This window comes from Phaenicophaeus curvirostris, chromosome 12 (assembly GCF_032191515.1).
Source record: "Phaenicophaeus curvirostris isolate KB17595 chromosome 12, BPBGC_Pcur_1.0, whole genome shotgun sequence".
Lineage (NCBI taxonomy): Eukaryota > Metazoa > Chordata > Aves > Cuculiformes > Cuculidae > Phaenicophaeus > Phaenicophaeus curvirostris.
This window is the reverse complement of record NC_091403.1, coordinates 1,379,844-1,403,846: the sequence shown is the minus strand read 5'-3', so window position 1 is coordinate 1,403,846 and position 24,003 is coordinate 1,379,844. Positions and strand designations below refer to the sequence as shown.

Sequence of the window (24,003 nt, the reverse complement as noted above, 5' to 3'; positions counted from 1 at the left end):
CAATCAGCCACTTGGATAAACACTCCTGCAGGCAGAGAGGAAAAGACAATTCCAGAATTGCTTCATCTTGAACATCATTAACTTTCTCATTTTATTTATGGAATCACAGCAGAGCAAAAGCCGCGGCTTTTTAATTTTCATAGGCAGACATGACCCTATATTCTTTAAGGAAGAGCAGAAAGGTATTATCGGGATCGCTGCAGTAGAAGCAAATCTGAACAGTGACCCCTCACAGCCCGCCAGACTCGGGATGTCCCAGGCACAAGTGACACCACTGCAACGAGACCACGCAGTGGAACTGCACGGCTCCTCAGGTCCGACTGGCTAGAAAGGAACACTTAAAAATTTTAGCATTACAATTTTCTCCAAGATGCTTTGCCTGCTATGCCGAAACCTTCCTTTCTGCCGATGCAGAAGAATACCACCAATATGTTATCAGCAAGACAAATGGTAAATGCCATCCCAACAGGAACACCTTTGCTGCTATTTGGATTTTCTGCCTGCTCCGCAATGCCAAGTGTCCACTCTGTCTGCAAAGCGACAGAGTTGAGATAAGCCACAAAGAACAGGAGCAATAGCAGTGAAAGCATCTTGTAGAGCAAGTCATGCCTGAGAAACAACCTAACTGGTCAGTAAAAGTTCACAAAAAGGAAACACGAGGGTTACGCGCTGTTTTCCAGCAATTATCTAAAAACAACCTCCAGAATTTATATTTCTTACAGATTAACAGTAGCTTACTCCTTAGCCACCGAGCAATACTGATAAAGATATTCCTACAGAATCCTGTTAAAATCTTAGATCTAGCATGTGAATCAGCAAGCTAGAGCACTACCAAAGTATTTGGAAAAGCAGGTATAATAAGTAAACTAGCACCAACGTAGTGATTCAAGGGACGAGTCTGCAACTCGTACTTGCATTGAGCGTTTCCTGTAGATCCACACTGGAGTTCCTTTCAGAAGCTTTGCTCTTGCCAGCTCCAACTGACTCCACACAAGAGCTCTGCTCCGTGTATGAACAAACAGCAGAACACTGCTGCCTACTTGCACAGGGAAAAATCAAATTGATTTTGTCACGTTCACAGAAATGCATTTCAGAAACAATAAGGTACTACAATCTCCTTTATTATTTTAAAAACAGTTTTATTCTGTATATTTAGAAACGTGTAATTTTAATAACTGCAGAGAAAAAAAATCAGCCACACCTGAATAGCTAATAACTCATTAACAGAATGCAGTGGTATATTATCTAAACAGTAGTAGTGCCATTGTGCCATAATAAATTGTCTATTAGTAAAAAAATACATTTCAGGGCACATAGTACAGCATCCTTATGACAAATTACAGTAGGGATACTTTCCAAGAATTTAATCAAAGTAGAGAATTCCGAGTTATATTCTTTAAATGCAGCACTTAAAAAGGTAACAACTTTGTGCATTTTTAAAAAATGTCCTTTTTCATATATTGTAGAAATGCTGCTTTATTGCTGCAGATGTCAAAGTTCAAGGCTCAAAAGGTATGAGAATACAAAGATATCCTTAAGAAACTTTGTTTGTTTTTATATATATTTATATATATAAAAAGGTAAAGCTTATAAAAGTTAATTTACAAACCAAGAACAAAAGTGGTATGCACGCATTATATACAAGCCGTCTATAACATCTATAAATTTTCAAATGCATAGCAGAAAACATACCATCATATTCTTCTGGTTCTCTTCTGGCTGATGAACACAAACAATACTCATTCTCTAAACCAAACTCCCAAGATTTTTTTTTTTTCTCTCCTCTCCCCAGTTTCTCATGATATATTATCTAGGTAAGCACAAAAGCCATACAAACTTAATACAGAGAACTATGAGAGCTAAGACTATTAAAAACATGAGGGTAAGGCATCCCTGCTGGTTAATAGGTCTGTAATAATGTGGTTAATTTACAAATCCACAGAGGCAACTGAACCATAGTCATCCCACATGCTTCCCCCTCCCCCCTGTTCTCATGACAATGTTCCCATATACAGTAAGTAGATGTGTTTGCATTAGCCTCTCGGCAGAGGAAAACATCTAAACTGTGCTACCCCGAGCTGGCTGCCATTCCATTAGACACGTACACCAAAAGTCATTCATAAACCAGAGACCAAAAGGTAGTTTCGTGAGTAACAAACACACAGTTGTAAAAAATCCAGGCCAAATTCTGTGTTTTCGCCAGTGGAGAATGAACCAAATTCAGTTCCTCTGAATAGAATTCCACTGGTACTTTCAGATTTTAAACCATGAGATACTAGCAGTGTCCTTGAAAAAAAAAAAACAAAACAAAAAAAACCCAACAAAAAAAGAAACAAAAAAGAGCACAAAAGAACAACCAACAAACCAAAGCACACAGAACCTGCAACCCCCCTACCTTGTTTCCACTGTACAGCCCTGCTTGTGGCATGTATTGTGACCATGGTTCAAAGAGTGTACTTGCTAAACCGTTGTTAGTTAAAGCAAGATATTTAAACACTAAGATCCATTATCACTTATAAAACAGTTAATACTTGATAGAGTGGTTCAGTTTACATGTAAGGTCCATCTCAGTTTCACATTATTTAGTCAGTCAGCTAACTTAATGTTTAGAAGTGGTCAATTAGGACTGAAACACAGTTTGCTCCAACAAGATAGTTTGGATCCCCAGGAAGAGACTTGTTCTGCCAGGTTTTGGGGTCACCTGTGGGAGGAAAACACAATGCTGGTGTTTAGTATCAGCTGTCAAACAGTGTACATCTTGAAATAACCAAGCTTTTGGACAGGAGCTTTTAAGTTCTGAATCAACACCTGTGAGTTTTTTTTGGCTGGTTTTTCTTTTTTTTAAATCTGCAGTTTGCATGCTATTAGTAAAAAGTTAACCCTTTATTTTCATATAATGTCGATCAGTCATTCAAAACAGATACTGTGGCACTCGAAAACATAAGTCATGCTACTCTGCAGCACCAACACAGTGCTTTCCATTTGAGAAGCAGCAACAGTGAATCAGGTACTCACTGGCTCTTTCCTAAACTGCCAGAAAATAAGATATTTTAAAAACTCATCTGGGTAGCACACATTTGAAGTTTCTAGGAACAGTTCTGAACACAGATGAGTCAAATCACAAGTTGTGTTGTAACTAAACACTGACACACTGGCAGTTTTCTCTTCTATTATGAAAATTATTTTAGACAGGATTGCAGTAATTTCGCAATCCAGCAGGCTCATTTAAAAACCTGAAATATTGTCATTCTAAAAGGGATTCTAGTTAACTGGTAGCTACTTTACAATTTTACAACAGATCTTATCTACTTATGGTCAAAGGTCCTGTGTAACTATCTTTTACAAGCAAAAGTCATCAGCTGCCATCTCACCAGATAAAGGTTACATTCCATCTGCACGGTCTATTTTTTCTTTCACCTGTAGAAACTGTTCTTCATCTACCCACCTAAAACCACTACTAAGTGCTGCCGCTATACAAAACATCTCATCAACCCACTGTGGCGGAACAGTGAGATGTGCACTGTTAAGTTCTCTTAAGCCTTCCAGATAAATGACTTTAAATAGCTTGGCCACAACAGATCAGACTTGACGAATCGTGCAGTAAGTTAAGAGAACCCAGTCACACAGACTGCAAACACCTGAGACTCCTGTGTCAAATGAGACTGATGTAAATTCCACAAAATTTTCTCGAAGAACTCATGAAAACAAAATGAGGTACACAATGCACTGAGTGATGACAACATCTGATGTAGGGACGAAGAATAGAAGTGGCCTGTGTATGGTTAGAGAATGTAGACACGTTTACTGCAACCAGCCAAGACTACTTAATCCAGTCAAGAAGCTCAATAATGCTGGAGGACTTTTTCATTTTATAGATGCAGTGAATTCCATTCAAAACTCACATGACATCAGGAAATATTAGAAGGGTAAAACAGGACTGGAGGATAACCAGGCCCTAGTCTTGCACATGTGACAATGGCAGACTTTTTCCAGCCTTTGTTTATAAATACTTAGTAAGGATTAGACTGCAGCCAGTGAAACCTCTAGCTGTCGAGGATGTTTTTCCCACAGTTACATACAACTGCTTTGAAAAAAAAAAAAAAAAAAAGAACCTTCAATATTTTTTACTAATATGGTGTGGCCATAAAAGGCAATTTCCAGCCCCTCCTCCCACCCCTCACCACCCAGGTTTTAATACCAGAATCATTCAAACTTTTGAAGGGGTTTAATAGGAAAATATCAGTATATGAGGTTTAAATGTGGCAGAAAGGATGTTAGTAAGTGCAAATGAATGTAACTTTTAGGAAAGAACATGGATACATTGAGAAAAGATGAGGTAGAGCAGACAACTCAAGAGAGAAAACCCCCAGAATTGTATGAACTTATTAAAAAGCCACCTCAAAAATCAGAGTCCCATAACCAGCTAATTTAGAAAGAGAGAAAACAATGATTTATTTAAGACACAGTATGGTCTACTTACATATCATAAGACAGAATTGCCTAATTTTAAAGTTTGTCTCAAAAGAGCAATGTTATGATATACATCCCATTTCAGATTAACAGAATGTGGTGTTATATTTACAGTACAGAAAGTGTTAGGGTTTAAATATACACGCTCTTGCTCTCACCCACACATGCGCCCACACACACATCCCACTTTGGAAAGGGAGAAAAATGTCTCAGTAACTCCAGTTACTGCTCAGATCATTTGAGTCCTCTCCCTTCTCATCAAGTAAGTTCATGAACAGGTGCTATTAGTTACAAAGAAGTGCTGTGTCACTTTTGTACATACTCAATAACTTCTGGGACCCTGTCATTTACGAGTCCGTGTTTTAACACTGCCATGTATACACACATTGTTAAATAGATGCATGCAACACATGCGTATAATAGTTTATAAAAAACAACTAAAAATTATTGCCATTAATACCTCTAGGTTATTGAATCCCCATCAAGGGGATCGATGCTTTAAATCTTTCAAAGCATCAGTGCTTTGGTGTTGACGGTGATAGATACATCGGTGACGGAGATATGCATACATGGTGGCTTAAATGCTGTATTATAGGAGTACATCATTCAGTCATTACTTCGATCATACATTAATGGTTTGAACCTTCCACCATAAATTTTGAAGGTAGCTGAATAAAACCTTAAGACTTTGTCCCCAGATGCGCAAACATTCCTTTTTGGAATCTCTGTAACCTCACAGCCATTTCATGAAATTGCTTGAAACTTGCCCAGAATTCTGTTAGGCTCCTCACTGACAATATCAGCCAATACATTCTCCCAGAAAGCCACAGTGAGGTAAAAATGAACAGGTAAATAAAATTGCAACCTAGTTGCAACTTTTACTATTAACCAGAAACCTCTGGGTAAAAGGCGGTAGAGGAGAAAGAGGCAGAAGCAAGCAAGAAAAGTCTTGTGGAAGATCCAGCTACGTTAGAATGAATTGTAAATGCTTTTACTGAACGCTATAGTTTTTTAAATGACCCAACTGTTAGCATCAACTTGCACACATGGAAACAGTTAACAAGCATTAAATCATGATTTATGAGCATGCAGATTGTTAAGATTTGCCAGAGTCCTATATGGTTAATTAAGCAACAGACAAACACCAGTTATGTTACAAAGGCCAATCAGAGGTACATGATCATTTCCTCTCGGTTTTAGTGCGACTACCATTTCAAGTGTATTCAGCTGTAGCAGTCCTCAAGAAAGAAGACAATAGAAAAATACGGTAATATTTAACAGACTAGAGAGAATACTCTTTTTCCACTATCATGGTTTTAGCTATGAATTTGCACCATGAGTAAATGTAAGACATTTGTAATGAAAGTGAAATGGAGAGTTTGACACAAATACAATGATTGAGTTCTTAATATTACACAGCAACACCCTTAGCCGAATTAACTTAAATTATACGATAGCACCCAAAAGCCCCAAAAGGACAGAGGGAGGACAGCATACCCGACGAGGAGTCGGAGGATTTTAGAGCAAAAGACCAACCATCAGGGGTCATAGACGCACAATGTGGCAGGCGCAGCTCCACTGGCTTCAGGAATTTTAGTCCATGAGGCCCACACATTACCAAGGGGCTAAGAAGTGTTTCACCTGTAGTTAAGAGAAAGAAAAAAACCTTACTGATCGCCCTTTAGTTCGAACTATTACATAATTTCATTGCAGAGTTAACCCACAACTTAGTTTTAGAGAAAAACACGAGCATTTTGATCTGTCAGTAAAGAAAAACACTTGGCAAGACTATTCCTCATAGTTTCTTTCAGAGCACTCAAGTGAATTTTCAGTGGAACATCTCACAATCTCAAAATGAAAAAGGTAAACAAGTTTGATGACTAAATAATTTGGGCGGGTTTTTTTGTTTGTTTGTTTGTTTTCCTTGGGGGGGTGTGCACTAGGTGTGTTTGAAATCAGTACTTAAGTCTACAAGTTGTATATTCTCAAGTTGTAATTCAGGGCCTTTATCTTGCTTGCAATTTTCCATATTAAGCAGAGTATCACCTCCCTTATACTTTTTGTGAGATGTACAGTATCTTCATACAAAAATATATGTTATATTGAAGCCTATTACAGTATTTTCATATTCAATTTTACTGCTGGTAGACAAGAACGGTATGAAATAACAGAAAAGCATACAGTGCCAGCTCTCACCTTTCTCTTTGTCCAAAGGTGGAAGTATACTGTTGTCTCTGCAGACTTTGAAATAGATTTCTTGCTCTATTCCTTCTGGAATGGCTCCCTGGGGTATAATAATACTAACTCCAGTCTCTATGGAGCTCAATACGCCACCGTTGCTGTTAAATACGCCTCTTGCTGTGGCTACAACAGTGTGTCCATCTTCTTCCTCCTCGTCCTCAAGTGCTGAAGGGCTGTATGTAAGAGAGAAAGCCTAGCAGTTTAATCAATATTTCCTTCCTCAATGTCAGTGGCATACTTCCCTCTAACATTTTAGCAAAGCACAGCTTAGAGGAAGCTACCACTGATTTTATGACAACCTTAAGCGTCCCACATTTGATGGTGCCAAATAGCCAAGACCAACATAGTTCAAGTTCTGCTATGAGAACATTTTCACAAAAACACCCTAAACTCTAAAAATGTTGAAAGAGTACTTAAAGCAAGATTTTGGACCACTTGCATCTTGTATTGTCAAGAGCTTGCCCCAGCTACATAATTCAGCTTAGTACAACTATGTGTAATTAACATCTGTAAGTTTCTTTTTCCTCCTAGAACTCCATAAGGAATAATAATTCTTGTTCAAGACCCAATGAACCTCTTTAGTCAGATATATATTGAAATCAAAGCCTGTAAAAAAACCGTAACAAAAACAATCCACCACACTATTTTTTTCAGGATGCCTGCATATAATTAAAGAACAACACAGAACATTATGAAATAGCTTGTTTGAGTAGATTTCAGATCAATTTCTAAAGAATTTCAATTAAAGAACCAATAATTTCAAAATTTCTAGCAGTCCACTGAACTACAGAATCAAAACATTTATCAGGTGCTTAAGTAGGATGATTTCTACTCTGGTTCACACATTATTTTTAAATCGAAGAGTAACAGAACACTTCTGCAAATATTAGTGAAAAAAATTTACAAGTCAGTAAATTGCTCAAGATTGTAATACTCTGTTGTTCCTGACATTGTTCTTACACCTAAAGCACATTAGGCAAGCTCAAGCTGCTTTAAAGCAGTTTTTTTATCTCGTAGCAAAGAGAACCTATACGAGACTGCTAAAATTACTCTTTCTACAAATATTTTAAAACACACTTTACCATGAGGATTCTCTCTAAGCACACAGAATGAACACAATTTGTTACAACAACTATTCTCAGAAATTAATTCCATCTTCTAGAAAGACACTGAGAAGACAAATGATGACTATCTACTAGAAGATTTCTAATTATAGTACGAAAACCAGGAAATAAAACCTGTGCCACTTTCTAATAACAGGATGCAAGATAGTGCAGGGACACAGGACGTACTTTTAAGTATCTATTCAAATGCTCTTCAGTGCTGTGTGGCAGAATTTTAGATTCGTAGTATCAATCTTTCAACTGTAACATTAACCAAAATTGGAAGCATAGCAAAACAAAACCCCCACACTATTTTTCACAAGTTTCACAGACACGCTCCTAAACATGAGCTAACAGAAAGACAAAAAGCAGCAGCTTACCTTACGGGAATAGCTTTAGGCACAGCATTAACATTATTTGGTTGGTATTTAGGCTTGTCGACCTGTACAGCAAAGGTATCCATTCCACTATCAAACTCAGGAGGCTGCGACGAGCTGTGTGCTTTCAAAATCGGTTGAGGAGAATTTGGAGATTTTGATGGCAACTCTGGTTTATGCTGAGCTTCATTTGGCAAGAGATTATGGTTGAATTTCGGGCTTTCAAACTTGCGCTCAAAGGGCCTTGCAGCACTGGTGTAAGGTTTTGTCGTAAAGCGGTTATAAGAAGGAGTGACCGTTTTCTGAATCTGTTCAGTTCCATTAACGGGGCCTTTGTCAGGGAAGCTTTTCTGAGGGTAGTAAGTGGACTGCACAGTGTCCTCTCTGGAGGATCTGAACATTGCTGGCTTATTCTGAGGTGGAGGAGGGTCAGATACAGAGTTAACTGCAACACAAATACAAACACCAGATTCATCAGTAACCAGTGATTTCCAGTCACATTCACTATGGCATAAGAATACATTTTAGCCAATTCTTAACCTACCAGATGCAATACATATGGGTTCAAGTTTAGCTCTTAGACTGTCCTTCTACTGTGTTTTGTATGTTCAAGCAAGTTATCTACATTTTATTAAATCGATACCTTGGATACAACGGTATGACATACCAAAAAAAAAAGTTAGACTGATTTACACCATGAAAAAAAACCAACCTCCAGAAAACCAGTATTAAAACACTATTACACACTTGCAAGCTGAAAAATTCAGTTGGACCACGCAATCCTCTCAGTGTAAAAGGGAAAACCACTTGTTTGTCTATAGCTACTACTAGTGCCCAAAGGATTCCGGCCCAAAGAGAGAGAGGTATATTCCTAAGTACTGGAAATTTTACTTCATCTTTGCTGAGACCACTAGATAAGAAACAGACAGTTGTAGTGACACCTGGATGTTACAGTCTCAGACAGGATCACTAAATCATTTCACAAAATTCAATCTCACTATAGTAAAAAGCTGTTTTCAGTAATAATTATTCTAACTTTCAATTAGAAAACAGCACAGTTACCAGTGTAGACTTGCTGAAGCAACCACACAAGCACCTGACAAGTGACACTTGCTCCTGCCTGAGACAGGTTAGTTTCCCAACTGCTCACCTTCAGAAAGGGCAGGCTTGTGATGTGCTGGGAGAGACAGAACAGGACTGTTAATCGACTGAGGTTGCGTATACTGGACTGAAGGAGCAGGAGGAGGAGTTGTAACCGGAGGGATTGGCTCATAGCGTTTTTCACCAACGGGCCTGTCCATTGATTCAGTATCAGCTGGTTTCGCCCTGTTGAAATCAAAGAAAAACCCACATTTGACTGTTGTGATTCCTCAGGGCTCTGATCTCCTGCATTCACTGCTATTTTTTTCTTCTATGATCACCTGATTTCCATCTTTTCCTATAAACATTAAACCACGATTTTCTTTAACATCCTGTCTCAAGTATAAAAACATTTATTGGTAAGCACAAAAGATTAAGACAACATTGAATCTTTAGAAGATTAGTAACACAAACCATGGCAAACAAAAGGCAGATGACATTTCAGGTGTATTTGCATTATTGCCTCCAAGATCTTAATTTCTCAGTTTCATTTGGGTAATTTCAATGAGAAAGCATTCTCTAATTGAGCAGGTCTTCAAAGTAAAAATACAAATCCACTTTTTGGGGGGTGGGTGGGTTGTTTTTGAAAAGCATCATTAGCCAATAGGAAAATGGATTCTAGTACAACTTTTCTAAATACACCTAGTATTTGAACAATGCCATCTTAATTAGAAATGCAATCAGCTTAAGCTTCACTAGCTTTATGTGCATAGCGTAGATAAACTAGAAATAACATTCACAAGTTAAGAATAACGTTTTGAAAATAGTTCTCCAAAATTTCAGTTCAGGAACTTTTTTATTTTAAATCAGCCTGCAATTTTGAACTACAATATATTGCACTTGCTTTCAGAATTTGCATGCTTAAAATTTTAAGTGCACATAATGCCTGTGATGAAATGTAACAGTGAGAGGACACCTGAAAACATCCTCACATCAACAACAGTCTTACCACTTGATGTTCCTTTTCAAGTAGTCATAGCTAGTGTAAGAGCCAAGAAATCTAGGTGATAGCAAAGCAAACAGCAACAGAAGAATGAAAGAAAAAAGTCATTCTATCTTGAGCATATTATTTCTTCACACTTTTTTATGTTAGTCCTAGCAGTTCTCATATGACAAGACTGTTTAAACAAAGAGACACTAATTTCAACAGTGACGTTTCCAATAGGGCCTTTACCATATGCATACGCACAGTGATCACCTCCTACATTTAATACGAGATTTTGTCAGTGCATTAAGAGGTGGTCAAGCCCTCAAACTGGCAAATACTGAGAATGAGATTACTCTAAACCATTTGTTACAACCTGTATAAACAAAGTTATTCAGTACATTAAAACAAGGGAACAAAATATAAATCCCATATTCTAATCATCTCTCACTTAAGGTCCCATTTGTGTTAACCTCTTCAGTCTTAACATATACAGGAAAACAATGGTTTTTGTATTGCAGATCACATTCTGAGGGTATATCCATAGCAAGTGTTTTTATAGCACCATATACATATATGTACACACATATATATATGAAACAGGCAACAATTTTAAATGGTACCACTCTTACTGCTTAGAGGAGTCTGTTGTAAAACTAACAAAAGGGCCGATCAACTTTTGAAAGCCTGCTTGGTGACCACGTGAATGTGATGCTCAGTGAGCTAATACAGCACCTGTGCTACTACCTCTCAAGTCAGTGCTACAGAAAGATCACTGCAGATCTGCTGTATATTCCTGCTGATTTTATACGAAGCCCTTCATCCCACAAGAGAAGTCAATCCTGCATGCTCACTGCTGTCTTTATTCCAGGTGGGTAGTAGCTGCTTTCTTACAGAACTGCCCACCTGAAATCATGGCTTCCCAAAGTGAGTATTAATTACCATATAAATTCACTGGAAAAAAAGATTAATAACAAGCAACTAACAGGGGACGAACTGGAAGCTGGTGAAACAAGAGTCCTAAATATAAACGCATTCTCAAGACAGCAATCCTTTTGCGTTCCCCAAGCAATTACATTGCAGCAAGCTTCTACAGTCAGTACTGACCAGCTGAGTAGTGTTTCCATTTACCTCTTTCTGCTTACTTCCATTAATGTTAGTTGTTATCATTTGAATCAAAACAAATCTTGCAAATTTAGGTAAACTGTGGAGAGTATTCACAAAGTTTGCATAAGTCTCTACCAAGACAACCAGTTCTTTACCTGACCTAAATCTGTGTATGAGCTTTCACACAATTTCTGTATCAAAATGTTCCAAACCAAGGAAGCAGAACAATACAGGAAACAGATGTTTCCATCAACAGATTAAATTCTGACCTCAGCAATATTCCCTTAAGACTCAGTTTCCTAATGTCAAACACGAAGAATGCGTAGAAGCCTGTCTCCAGAATAAATGCATGCAGAACCGGAACAAACAGAATCCTTTGCTTTGAAAGCCTTTTCAGCACTCAGTGTTAGTTAGCCTAAGGAAATATTTCATTATGTTCTGTTAGTAAATGGTACCTGAAGGTAGTAACATGTTGAAGGTCCTGAAAACTACAGAAATTAGTCATTTAGTTTATCAAAATTAGAAGTTCAATCATTATTAGTTTTCAACCTAAAGCTACAACTAAACAGAGAAGGTGACTTCACAAATCCAACAATTTCAATTAGATACCATGAATCCCTGGGATTTCATTGACGAGGCAGAGTTTATATTTTAGTCCTATTTGCCGCCCTCCTCTTTCCAATTAAAAACCAAAAATCCCCTCAAACTTACTTAGAATAATTGGTGAAATTCAGCTGATTCTGTGAGTGTATTGGTTTAGTGGGCTCAGAATGATGGCTGGCAGGAACCTGCGCAGATGGCTTATTTTCAAAACTCCTGCGATCAAAGTAGGAGAGCTGCTTTCGGTAGTACTCTTCATCTTCTTCAGGATCATAATGATTTGAACGCACGATATCTTCAGGCGGCTTGACTTGAGGTCTCTGTGGTTCTGGAGCCCTAACCAAGAACAATAAAATACAGTTGAACAAGCTTTAGTACCTGAATTAAAACTCTCACAACCTAGCTAGTAATAACACAACCAAAATGAAATTCTTACAAATTAATGCCTTGCCTTTTTTTTTTTTTTAACTTATGCTGCATGGCAGTTAGAGAGCTGTGACATAGCATGAAGAAAATCCTTATTTCCCTTTCACCTTACCTTTTCTTCTGTTTTACTTTTGAATTATTTCAATTAAATATAGAAAAAAATAGTAAGATGGACACATCGACTGAGTTTCTTCAAAAAGCCAAAAAAAGCATACCACGTCCTCCCCTCACTTCCCAGATAACACATCCATGAGAACTGATGTTATGCCTTACTACCGCAACAGAAATCACACTGATAAACTCTGAATCTCCACTCTGCAGTTTACAGTTTGAAACTCTAAAATGTGTTTTCTGAATATTCTAATCTCATATTGAAAACAAAACATAATCAATCAGTTGTGCATCTACCTGTAACTTGTTTTGTCGTGTTCATACTGGCTTTGAGAAGTTGGTTTTGGGCCACCCACAGATGTGAGTACAGGCTTAGGTGCTAGTTCTGGAGGCTGTAAAGAAAAGCACAGCACATTGTCTTAAGGTTCTAACATTTAGAAAGATAGAACAGTTAGGTTTTTTTACACAAAAACTGCATGCCCCTTTCCCCAAAAGGCAAACCAGAAAGAAATAGTAGTGAAATATGAATTGGAAGAGTTTTCAGCATGCAAGATCCCCTTCAGCGCTTCCACAGAAGTTTTCAGCTTCTACTTATAAACATACCACAGTTAAGTTGTCAAGAGACAATTCCACAAGCTCCAAAGCTTTCTTTACAAGACAGTATTTTACTTCTTGCAATTTGGTCTCATTAGCAAAAAGCAGGAATTAAAAAAACATAAATCACTTACCTTGACACTTGGTGTATCACTTGGGTCCTTAATTTTTTCCAAAGACGGTGACCTCCTCCTTTCAAATATCTTAACCCTACTTCGCACAGACTGTGGTTTCATGGCTGGATCTTCTTCTTCCTCTGCTAGAGATGGTGGTGTAGGCAGTGGTTTACTATTAGAAGGCAAAACTTCCGGTTTGGTTTGTGATGAAGGGGGAGGAGGAAGAGAAACACTTGAAGTACTATGAGAGGGCTCATATTGTCCAGGTTTAGCATTATAAGCTTGAGGGGGACCTTGTTCATAGCCCCTTATATGTGGGTCGAAGTACTGCTTCGGTTCAGGAGATCGAGATATGGCTGACTGGTATGGCTGAGTTTCTTGTTTGTATCTACCATGCGCATCATACCCAACAGTATGTTGATCTTCATATCGCACTTGTGGTAAGCTGAAGTTCTTGGGCGCATGCTCATAGCGAGGTCTGCTATCATAGCTCATTGGAGGGGGTTCCTCAAAACGAGGTTGTGCTGGATAATAGCTGCGTTCTGTGCTCTCTTCAATATTTTGTCTGGAATCAAGATCCCTAGGAGGCTGGTTTTCATAAGCTGTTCTTGTTTGGTTGTAGGGCTGTTTTTCATCATAATATGCCCAGTGCTCCTCATAGGGAGGCACACGGTCATCATAATGTAGGCGAGGGTCGTAACCACGAGAAAATTGATCTACATAGTTTGTAGAGTCATACCTATAAGCTGACTGTTCATAGTCCCGACTCGGTTGTTTTTCTGCATACTGAGCCTGTGATTCATAGATCAGATTTGGGTCCCTTTCCTGTCTCTGAACTGGGTGATTAATTGCTCCCTGTTTTAAGACATAGGTTTGTCTGGATGCTTCTTCATTGATGTATGGATCCTTTCGGAATACCTGTTAGAGAGGGGCATAGTTATCAGTTAAACCGAAGAGTAACTGCAACCACATTTGAAATGCAATGTTTTAAATAAGCTTTGGGTTTAAATATTTGCTTTATTTTGTTGAAGCTGAATCATTTGATGCAGTTGTTTGCAATCACAGGAAGCTGAACTTGTGATTCAAGAGATCCCTTCTAGTCCTAGTTTTAAGCAAAAACACATAAGCAGATTAACAGGGAAAGAAAGTTAGTCTCTCATCTTTGGGGTTTGGTGTTGGGCAGGAGGCACACAGGCTTTTTTGCAGAGGGTAAGAAGAGTGGAAGTAAATCAATTTACGTATTTAAGTTAGTTCTAGCATTGCTGGGGACATATAAGGTCACCCAACAAACTGGATTCATCTTCATAATTAATGAACTGGAATGATTTAAAAAATGTACAAAGAGCTATTGTCATTTCAGGAAAAAACGGGTTTTTTCAAGGACTCATTAATAAAGAGCACAACATTGACAAGCTAAAGAAGTCACGCGTACAGTAAAATCAAAATACAGAATGCAGTCCTCTTTAATGTCATCTTTTTGACAAGTGAAAAGTATGTAGTTTGAAGCCATGCACACAAAACATTAGATGATGCTTAGCAATTCAGATGCACTGCTTTGTAACCTGCATGATTTATTACAGAAAAAAAAAAAATCAGAAGGAATTCTTCAAATAAGGGCAAACCAAAAAGATCATGTGCTAGCTCGATGTATAGCAGGAAATCAGCGCAAGTGTGGCACAGGTACCTTTGCTGGATCTATATGCGGCGATAAGGGTGATGGTTCTCGATCCCTTAGGACCATATGAGCTCCCTCAGTACTTGATGTTCTTAAGGGGCCCGCTTGTGGCTGGTAAGAGTTGTAAGGAGCAGCGGTAGGCTCCTCCAGTCTGACATTAGTTAGGTTTACATTAGCATTTACTGCAGAGGCTGATGAGGTTGCAGGGTTTGATTCAGGCGACGGGGAAAGGTAAGGGACTGCAGGTGAGGCTTCTGCTTTCTGTGAAGTGTTTAAAATAATTTAAATATACCGCTATTGAATCACTGCATGACTTTTTGATTTATATCAAAATAACTTAAATGATGCTTCGATCAATGCAGCTAGATGTAGAATGAAATGTACTGCAAGTATCATGCATTAGCACTTCCAGAAATACATTATCTTGAAGATTAAAAAGGCAAAACATCTAATGAAAGTAGAATGGTACTTCAATTCCCCTCCTGTCAGAATAAGTCACTAAAACCAGTACGGCAATCTGATTCTCCAATTCATCATAACATGCTCTTGCTCTTGACACTTTTGCATACACTCACAACACTGGTAAGCAGCCTATGAACAGATTTCTTGTTCAAGAGAACTTGCAACCTAAAGTCAATGTATAGGGGTCAGCATATGAAATGTACTTTCTTACCGGCTGGGAAGTAGTAGTTTTAAATCCTGAAGAATCTATTCTGAGATTTGGCTGTGGCTGAGCTTGAGATGCATAAGTAGGATAAGTTTGAGTTTCATGATGCATTCCAGAAGAATCCTCTCTAACAGGTTCAGAAGAACGTGTAATAGCAGATTCAGGAGGAGTCCCAACCTCGTCGTTCAGAGTTTCATCCAGTTCTTGATCCGTATAGGCACCTCCTTCTGTATCCGTGTCTTCATAGTCAGATGTGTGTCTGCTGTCTGTGCTGTACATAGAATATTCACTACCAGGAGCAGAGAGGTAAGAAAGGCGGTCATCGTGTAAATCAAGGTCATCACTTGTAGCACCATCTGCCTGTGTCAAACAAAATTAGAGTACACATTTATTGAAATAGAATCACAGAATTGTTTGGATTGGAAGAGGCCTTAAAGATCATCTAGTTGCAACCTTTTAAGGAATGCTGCTGCTAGGAAGTTTTTTTTTGTGAATTTAAGAAGCAAACAAATAGAACGTACGTATCTTGTTCTGAACCACAACAGAAAGCCTTTTAGTTAAAGGAGTTAGCTATATTCCAAATTCAGTAGCACAGCAACAGTATGAGAATTCAACAATTCTGAGTACAACACAGAAGGAGAAATCAGGTTTTAATTGTTGAAGACTCCAAGCTTACAGCTGACACCTTTTCTGCAGTCTAGAGCTCTCTGAATAATTTTACTAAGGGGTCACATGACTGTCAAGTGTAAGGGAGGAGAGAGCTCAGTGTCCAGGAAAATCAAAGTGTCTAGAAAGACACAAGGCTGCAGTGTAAAGTGGTATCATGATACTGGAATCATTAACTTGATGGTAGATGTAAGGAGGTGAAAGGAGCTCAATCTGAACAGAAACAAGCAATCCAAATACCAAAGAAATACACAGCAATAGCCGATCCATTGCCTACTTCTAGTTGGCACTTTTCTTGGTATCGGTTCTTCAAGAGGACTTACTAACTGTATGTAGCATATCAAGCAGCTTGAGAAGGCAAGAACTGAGAGAACGCAGTTCTCGAAGGTCAGAAAGAACATCGATATGCCCCTTTTATATCAGCAGAAAAATAATCTGGCAACATGCAATTCCAGTCTCTAGTACCAATGCATCAAAACACCCAGAAGTTTTCATGAAAAAGCATCCAATCACCACAAAGTCTTCAAAGCAATACTATATCCTCCAGTTCACAGTGTCAATGGGCAAATGCTCTTTCTTACTACGCCATTACATGCACAAGGAAAACTGTACAGCTCTCATTAATGGAATAACCGCATAAATCAGTTTTGAGCAGTTAAGACAGCCATGAGGCATTACTGCTTTAGATCTTCAAATGATAGATAAAATGAGGAGGAAAAAAGGAAAACACTTAATTCCACAAGTATCTGCCCAAATCTGTTATACCAATCAGAATGAGTGAACAAAAAAAACCCTCAAACACTGTTCCATCATTTCTCCCCAAACATTTTCTTACCTTTCCTTCTGAAACCCACACTAGTTGGTTCTGTTGCTGCTGAATTGCCTCCTTTAGAGCTCCATACCATCCATCATTCATTGAATTCAAGTTAATGGTAGCTGGAAGTACAGTAGGTTAGTTAGAATTTCTGCAAAGCTATAAGAAAGATCTGTACCAGCAGTAACAGAAACAACAAACTGGTAGGTTAAAGACATTAGACTTAAATAGGGAAGTAAATGTTAGTATTCAAAGCAACCTTAAGGCCTGATGTGGTTTCGGAAATTTTATCCCACAGCAAATACTGAGTTAACAGCAGCTTCAACTGAAGTAAGGCTTCCATTTAGCCACCCACACAAAAAAATTAAATTATCTTCCTATTTATTCAAATGTTTGATTTTGGCTAATGATCCCACAAAGCCATCAGATCTATTAGTAATGTCATCTTATGTTTCAAATTGCTTTATGTTTGTGCAGTCACATGCAAATGATGCACACGAGAAATGAACTATTTGGTTTTGAATTGGCCTGAACCAGGCAACAATTGGTTGAGTTAGTCCACATACAGAAGAGTCTGGCAGTTACACTCATCCCACCACCCTCTCAGATGCATCTGATTGATTTGCCAGGTTACTTACTTGTAAAGAGATGGTGATTATTTTTGCGTAGCTTGTGAGCTCTTTCGTACAGCTTCCTGGCACTTTTTCGTGACTCTGGGCACAACCTCATTCTCATGGTCTTCACACCCTGCTTAGAGTCAGGGTTTAGGAACACTACAATAGGATACCACTGGGCATAATTCAGACGGTCCACTGCATTAGGAGTGACATCTAACAGAGCATGTTTGTCCTGTTGTGATAAAAAGGACAGAGGCAAGAAAATGAATCACTTATGCAATCTGGTTTTTAAACATTCTCCACAAATTTGTTTGGTATTACATTTACCGAATTCATTGTTTCAAGTATTGATTTAAATTCTTTTCCTATTTGAACAATAGAATGACAGAAACCAAACCAGTTCCAATACCATGTTTCATATGCATAAACATACTGAACTATAGGACTGACTACATAACTGAACTTTTTAATAATTAAGAAAAGCCTCCTCAAAGTAAGGAGGTTTTAAAGGAAAAAAGAAGGTGAGCAGTAGAGAGCCCCTTCTATCATGACCTAATATCAGATGTTTTAAGGATATTAAGGAAGCGAGATTGAAGGATCCCTTCCTCTAGTCCTTGCACAAAAAAAGGATGTCAACTTATTAATTTGTAATTTGGGTAGGGGAAGACCAAGGACTCCATAAATGAAGTAACAACTCCTAGCTGTAATGTCACACCATGGCTTTGAGTGAATTAGGAAAGAGCTTAAAACAGCCTTAATGGAGAGAGGACAACACACCCTGGAACGAAGCCTAGAATTGCTGCACTTATTATTATGGAGAAGAAAAGGGATGGTGGTTTTTAATTCACCAATAGAAAGATGAGAAAGTTACTTCTAAAGCAAACAAACTCCTTATTTATTATTCTAAATTTACAACACCCATCACTTTACTTGATGATACCAGTTTTACTCTTTTTGTGCTAAAGTACTGTGACAATAAAAGACTTACTCTATCGATTATCTGTTTTATTGTGTGAAGACGAATAATGCCAGAACTACGTTGGTCAGTACCAGCATCTCTTGGTTCACTCTCTGGTAAAGAAAACAGTAAAAATCTGTTGTAAGTTTACGATGTATTCTACATTTTCTCTTCAAGATAAAACAGACCATTTCACAGCTCCAATTGTCAATTCAGATTGAAGACTCTCCACTCCATTCAAAATACACAAAAATCTACCCACAATTTGGCCATAAAACTCCACAAAAGCTCTTAGAAATAAAATAATAAGGCACTGAACTAAAATGAAGTTTGAGAAGGCTATAAATATAACTAATACTTCGAATACAGACAACTACCATCAACCAAACAGCAAAAGAGCTTATATTTAGTCTGTTCTTTTACATCATCATCATCATCATGTTGTTAAACATACATAAGCAGTTGAAATGATGTAAAAACAAACAACCTAGCAGAAGCTGACTATTTCATAACTGCAGAAAAACCTGTTCTCACACTTACTTGCAATTTGAAAGATATCTGGCTCTTCTCTAGCAAGTTTCTCCCGTGCAACATCAGCAATTGGACCAAAAATGGTCACAGGTCTGAGAAACCCAGCTAGAATTGAAGGGAAAAAAAAGTCAAATACATGTAGCTTAAAACAAACACAGGATTCTTTTAAATACACAGGCTAATACAAAGGAAACTGAAGAAACTTATTAACTTGCAACTGTAAGAATAAAGACATACCTTCCCGAAGAACAACTCTTTCATAGGCAGGAAACTTGGTCTGTACTGGTTGGGCAGAAAGATCTTCTCTGCTTTTTCGAAGATTTCTTTTTGAGCTACGCAAGCCTCGGAATCTCCAAAAATCCGCTCGATCTCCTCCTGCTGTCTTTGGAAGCGTGTACTGTACGCTAGCTAGTTGCTCAGCTCTAAGATGACAACAAATCCCAACTAGTTATCAAGAAAGGCAGCTTCTAGAAGTATTGGTTGAGTAGCAAGCTTCTACTTCCAAAGACCTCAATCAAGCTTTCATTATTTATATGTTAGAAGGTACAAGGCCGAACTACTAAGGCTGATACAATATTTCCAGAAGGTTTACATAGCTTTGTCTCTTGCACTAAAAGGAAAGTTGGAATGTTTGTGGACCACACAAGAGTCAAAAGCAAATCCACGGATCGGATATTTAACTTGAATTTGTTTTAACATTGTCGCTTTTTCTGACCGAACCAGTTACATAAATCAGCATTCTGCAGATGTGGAATTTAAAACTGTAGGTTTAAAACAGCAATTTAACTATCTGAAGGTCGTACCTGTTTTTGTTGGGTATGATACCTCTTTCAACTTCTTTATGATTCTTGCCAATTCGAATTGCCAGCCATGAACCCAGTTTGCCATTGTACAGAGTGTCCACCACCCGGAACACTTCACCTTTGTTGAAACTTAGTCCATAAGGAGATTCCTTTTCATATTCAAAATGAGTTCTGATGTAGAAAGAATCCCCTACATCCGACTCAACAATGCGACGATAAACTGGGAAAAGAAAGAAGATAATACTTGTTATTTTGCGATTTTTAAGTTCAAGTGATGTCCTACTGCTCACAATAATTACTCAAAGCAGCATCTCACCTTAATTCACCTTGTTTTAAATACACAATATTACTTCAAGAAGCCTTAATGTCTCAGAACTAGCTATTTTAAGCAGCATAACTATTAACAGCAAACTACACCAACGTAAATTCAAATTTCATGGTCAAAACCGTGGTGCTACTTTAAACTTAGTTCAGTTCCCTTGGAAGGAATGAATCTTTCTCTGGAAGAAGATTGAAAGCACATGCACATCAGTGTAGTCACTCTTCTTTGAGTGACTACACTTCATTCAGTGTAGTCACTCAAAAAACTAAAACAGACTCTGCTTCCCCCACGATTTAATGCCAATACTTCTATCAGATGCTAGGGATTATTTTCAGTGGGGTTTTTGTTGGGGTGTTTTTTGGGATGGTTTTGTTGGTTGCTTGGGATGAGGTGGGGGTCTGTTACAATACCCGTATCTAATCCTTTTGTAGTAGTAACCTATCCCAAAGTTAAAAGAACTTAAGTCTTCAGAAGGTGCCAGTTTCCTGCAACCCAGAAGTTAGTCAGCATTCGCTATACTTCTATGTTGTTCTAAGCAGCCTAATATATAACTTGTGATATACAAATATTTACCGTCTTTTTTCTTCTGTGCCAAAATGGTTACTTCTTCGCCTTTAGGAAGATCAAGCAAAAAAAGCACAGCTTCTTCTCTGATGATATTTGTGAAGTCTACATTGTTTACCTGGTATCAATGAAGGAATCAGTTTGATTTAGCATACAACATTATAACAGAGATATACTATACAACTCGAAATCGAAAGCAACTTATTGGTAAGAATCTTTTTTATTCTGTTTAATATATACAAACCAAGTCCTTGTATCTCAAGGTGTCTCTTGTACCTCAACACAGTCCGTCCCACCTTACTCCTTGATACAAGCATAGCTTCCGGAATAATAGGCAGCTGTTCATTTTATATTCTTTAGATCAATATTATGGAGCACCTATAAACATCAGTAATATACAGAGCCCTCTGACAACTTAGTGATTCAACAGTCAACAAGACAGAACTGTATCAACTGCATTAATCTAAGAAACTGGATGTAAAACTCAGTAGTCTTCCTAGCAATAGTAGACTGATAGGAGATTTTGCTGCCATTAAGTAATCTAATACATAAAAATACATATAGAAAAAAACTGTATGAACCATAAAGGAAAAACTACAGAAAGAAAAAATACTTTGGTACAACAAAACACTTGTACTGTTGCTGTTTCTGACATACCCTGAGAATCTGGTCCCCTTCCTCTAATCCTTCTTTCGCTGCAGGGCTGTCTTCCAGAACACCAGCTACAAATATGCCAACATCGTTGCCACCTGCTAGCCGCAAGCCCACACTATCTCCTTTCCTGAATTTCACCAGTTTCATGCTTGGCCTGGAGATGTAGAAAATATTCTACTTAAGAGACATGACAGCATAAAATATCCCAGCAAATTTGAGACTGAACACGTGCAAAGAACTAATTTGCCTATCATTTCAATTAGAGGATATTATGCTATGCATACCATTAACCGCTTATCAACTGTAGCATTACAATACCCTCATCAGCAGCACTTCAGAAAGCCTCCTGTATTTACTTGTTTAGTGGGGTTTGTTTGTCTTATGCTCATACGAGTGATTTAGAAGTGAGACATTTTAAGACTCTTCCAAAAATACTCCTCCTTTTAAAGATCTGTGCTGGCATGAGGATCAATTTTGGCTCCAAAGAATCCCATCTCAAGCACACTTATGTCCATAAAGGAGATCCCAGTTTAAGTAGACTCTTCCATGTCGTGACTTTGCACATTTATGCAGTGACTTTCATCCATTGCTCTCCTATTATTATGAATGGAGAGGAATATGCTACAGCATATTCTTCTCTGGAGAAAGGGCAGGATGGATGGGGGTGCTCAGGGTGAGATAAACGCCACAAATTCTCTTCACCCATTGATCATCGTCACTGCTTATTTCCATAGAAGATGAAGAGACTTAAAAATGGTACATTACACAAGTGCCAACAAGGCTCAGGAATAAACCTGAAGCCTTCATCCTACTACTTCTGAATAAGGGTGTCTGGACAGCACATAGGACTTTACATCATCAGACCATTTATACAGCTTATCCATCACCTTGAGTAAAAGCTTGGTTTGTTGAAGAACCAGGCCAATTCAATGCAGTTTAGAGTTACATTACCGAAGCATTCCATCTTCATGGGTTGAGTTGGGTAAAGGACCATCAGATGGACTGACTGGTAAATCCACATCTGGCTGACCTCCTTGCGCATACACTGGCTTTGGTTCTATTAAAATACCGAAAGACTTTAGATGACTACTTGGTCATTTAAAGATAAGAAAGTAAAATTTCGTTAAGAGCTTAATGACTTCTTCAGCAGCCTCTCTCTGCCCCACTTAAAACTACTGAAAGCTAGAAGTGAAATATTAGAAACTCACAGCAACACAAGACACTCACCGTGCCATTCAAAGCAGCTGATTGCTGGCTCAAATATTACTTCAGTAAAAATCTGAGAGCTTCCTCTGCACTTCATCAACTACCCTGAACACTGCAGAACTACAAGAACTACAAGGCTTCATGCTCGCAAGACCACTTTCAACCCTGCTGTTTCTCGCCTTGGATTACCTGACATAACCTGTTCATTTTCCATTGGCTCTCTTCCCTCGAGAACTCAATTTCTGAAACGAAAATACCACAAGCAAGCTACTGCTGCACGCCTTCAGGTCAGCAGATTTCAAAACTTACTTTTGCCCAGCTGCTGGATTAAGAAGCTTTGGATTAAGAATCATTCTCAAGGGTCTCCTACCCTGGCTGGCTTTCTATTATGCCAATATATTTCAATATATTATAGAAATACAGAATTCATCTTTCTAATCATACAACATCTTTTTCTATCTTGGCAAATACAAACTTACTTTATTTGCATCTCTTCATAACACCACTGCAAAAGGTGACCTCCTATGAGAAACTTTTTAAGAACGGCTGCTGCATCGGAAAACCTACTGTTCTCATTTTCAAGATCTTTCAGATTTTATCAACGTCATGACTCTTCCAATTCTTTAACTGAGCTGCCAAACACTACATGCAGAAAAGTCACCGCTTGTTCCTTAAATCTTCCAATATTTTCAAGCTTGAATTTGCTTTTTCTCATTCTATCCAGCCTTTCGATAACAGCTTCCTCTCAACCATCTGCACAGCTCCTCTTTCTTCACTTATAATATCACTGAAGTGCCTCATTCCATAAACAATAAGATTAAGACAGCCTGCCCACAACAGTGTCCTCTAACCATACCATCCTATGACTTTTTCTTTTTTTACTCCAGCTCGCTTTTATGTACTGCCATTTAGTTTATCTTTCCCATTTAGAAAAAGAAGAATGAGATTTTATTTTTCGGGGCTTATTAGTTGCAGTGCATTTGTTCAAAAGCCTTCTTGCTCCGTAACTACAGTAACAGCAGTTCAGAGTGGTTTCAGTTCTGTCCTGGGAACAGTAGTTTGAAATAGGCTTAACTACCGCCCTTGTCTAAATCCAGTGTGCTACAGTAACCTCTAAGAAGCAGTCTGCTGCTTGACTCTCAGAACAGATATGATGGATTTTAGCCTCACTCAAGGAATTGGGACAAAATTCTTCAGAGCTGTACTTACAGGTGATGGCTGTAAACACTGAAGCTTGACCCCTATACAACAGGCAAACCCCACCTCTTAGCTTTTAAGGGACCAAAACTAAGATATAAGTTGTGTTACAGTTACAA

General features: G+C 38.2%; 1 protein-coding gene across 10 annotated transcripts in view; it reads right to left on the bottom strand.

Moving 5' to 3' along the window:
- Positions 1-796: 796 nt before the first annotated feature.
- The window catches only part of TJP1 (tight junction protein 1), a 174,326-nt gene continuing 151,119 nt past the window's right edge, over positions 797-24,003 (bottom strand). For 2 of the 10 annotated variants that reach the window (XM_069866445.1, XM_069866442.1), the window contains exons 10-28: positions 22,433-22,538; positions 21,485-21,635; positions 20,837-20,945; positions 19,942-20,161; positions 19,376-19,560; positions 19,148-19,243; positions 18,638-18,720; positions 17,671-17,881; positions 17,054-17,154; positions 15,559-15,912; positions 14,895-15,146; positions 13,229-14,128; positions 12,798-12,892; positions 12,075-12,299; positions 9,342-9,517; positions 8,195-8,636; positions 6,667-6,884; positions 5,968-6,111; positions 807-2,701 (exon numbers count right to left, since the gene is read on the bottom strand). In XM_069866445.1, the coding sequence (XP_069722546.1) occupies positions 2,607-2,701; positions 5,968-6,111; positions 6,667-6,884; positions 8,195-8,636; positions 9,342-9,517; positions 12,075-12,299; positions 12,798-12,892; positions 13,229-14,128; positions 14,895-15,146; positions 15,559-15,912; positions 17,054-17,154; positions 17,671-17,881; positions 18,638-18,720; positions 19,148-19,243; positions 19,376-19,560; positions 19,942-20,161; positions 20,837-20,945; positions 21,485-21,635; positions 22,433-22,538 (4,163 nt within the window). In that variant the 3' untranslated portion in view covers positions 807-2,606. Of the gene's footprint in view, positions 2,702-5,967; positions 6,112-6,666; positions 6,885-8,194; positions 8,637-9,341; positions 9,518-9,551; positions 10,332-12,074; positions 12,300-12,797; positions 12,893-13,228; positions 14,129-14,894; positions 15,147-15,558; positions 15,913-17,053; positions 17,155-17,670; positions 17,882-18,637; positions 18,721-19,147; positions 19,244-19,375; positions 19,561-19,941; positions 20,162-20,836; positions 20,946-21,484; positions 21,636-22,432; positions 22,539-24,003 lie in introns of those variants that run through there. The other 8 variants (XM_069866438.1, XM_069866439.1, XM_069866437.1 and 5 more) reach the window with 8 other exon arrangements.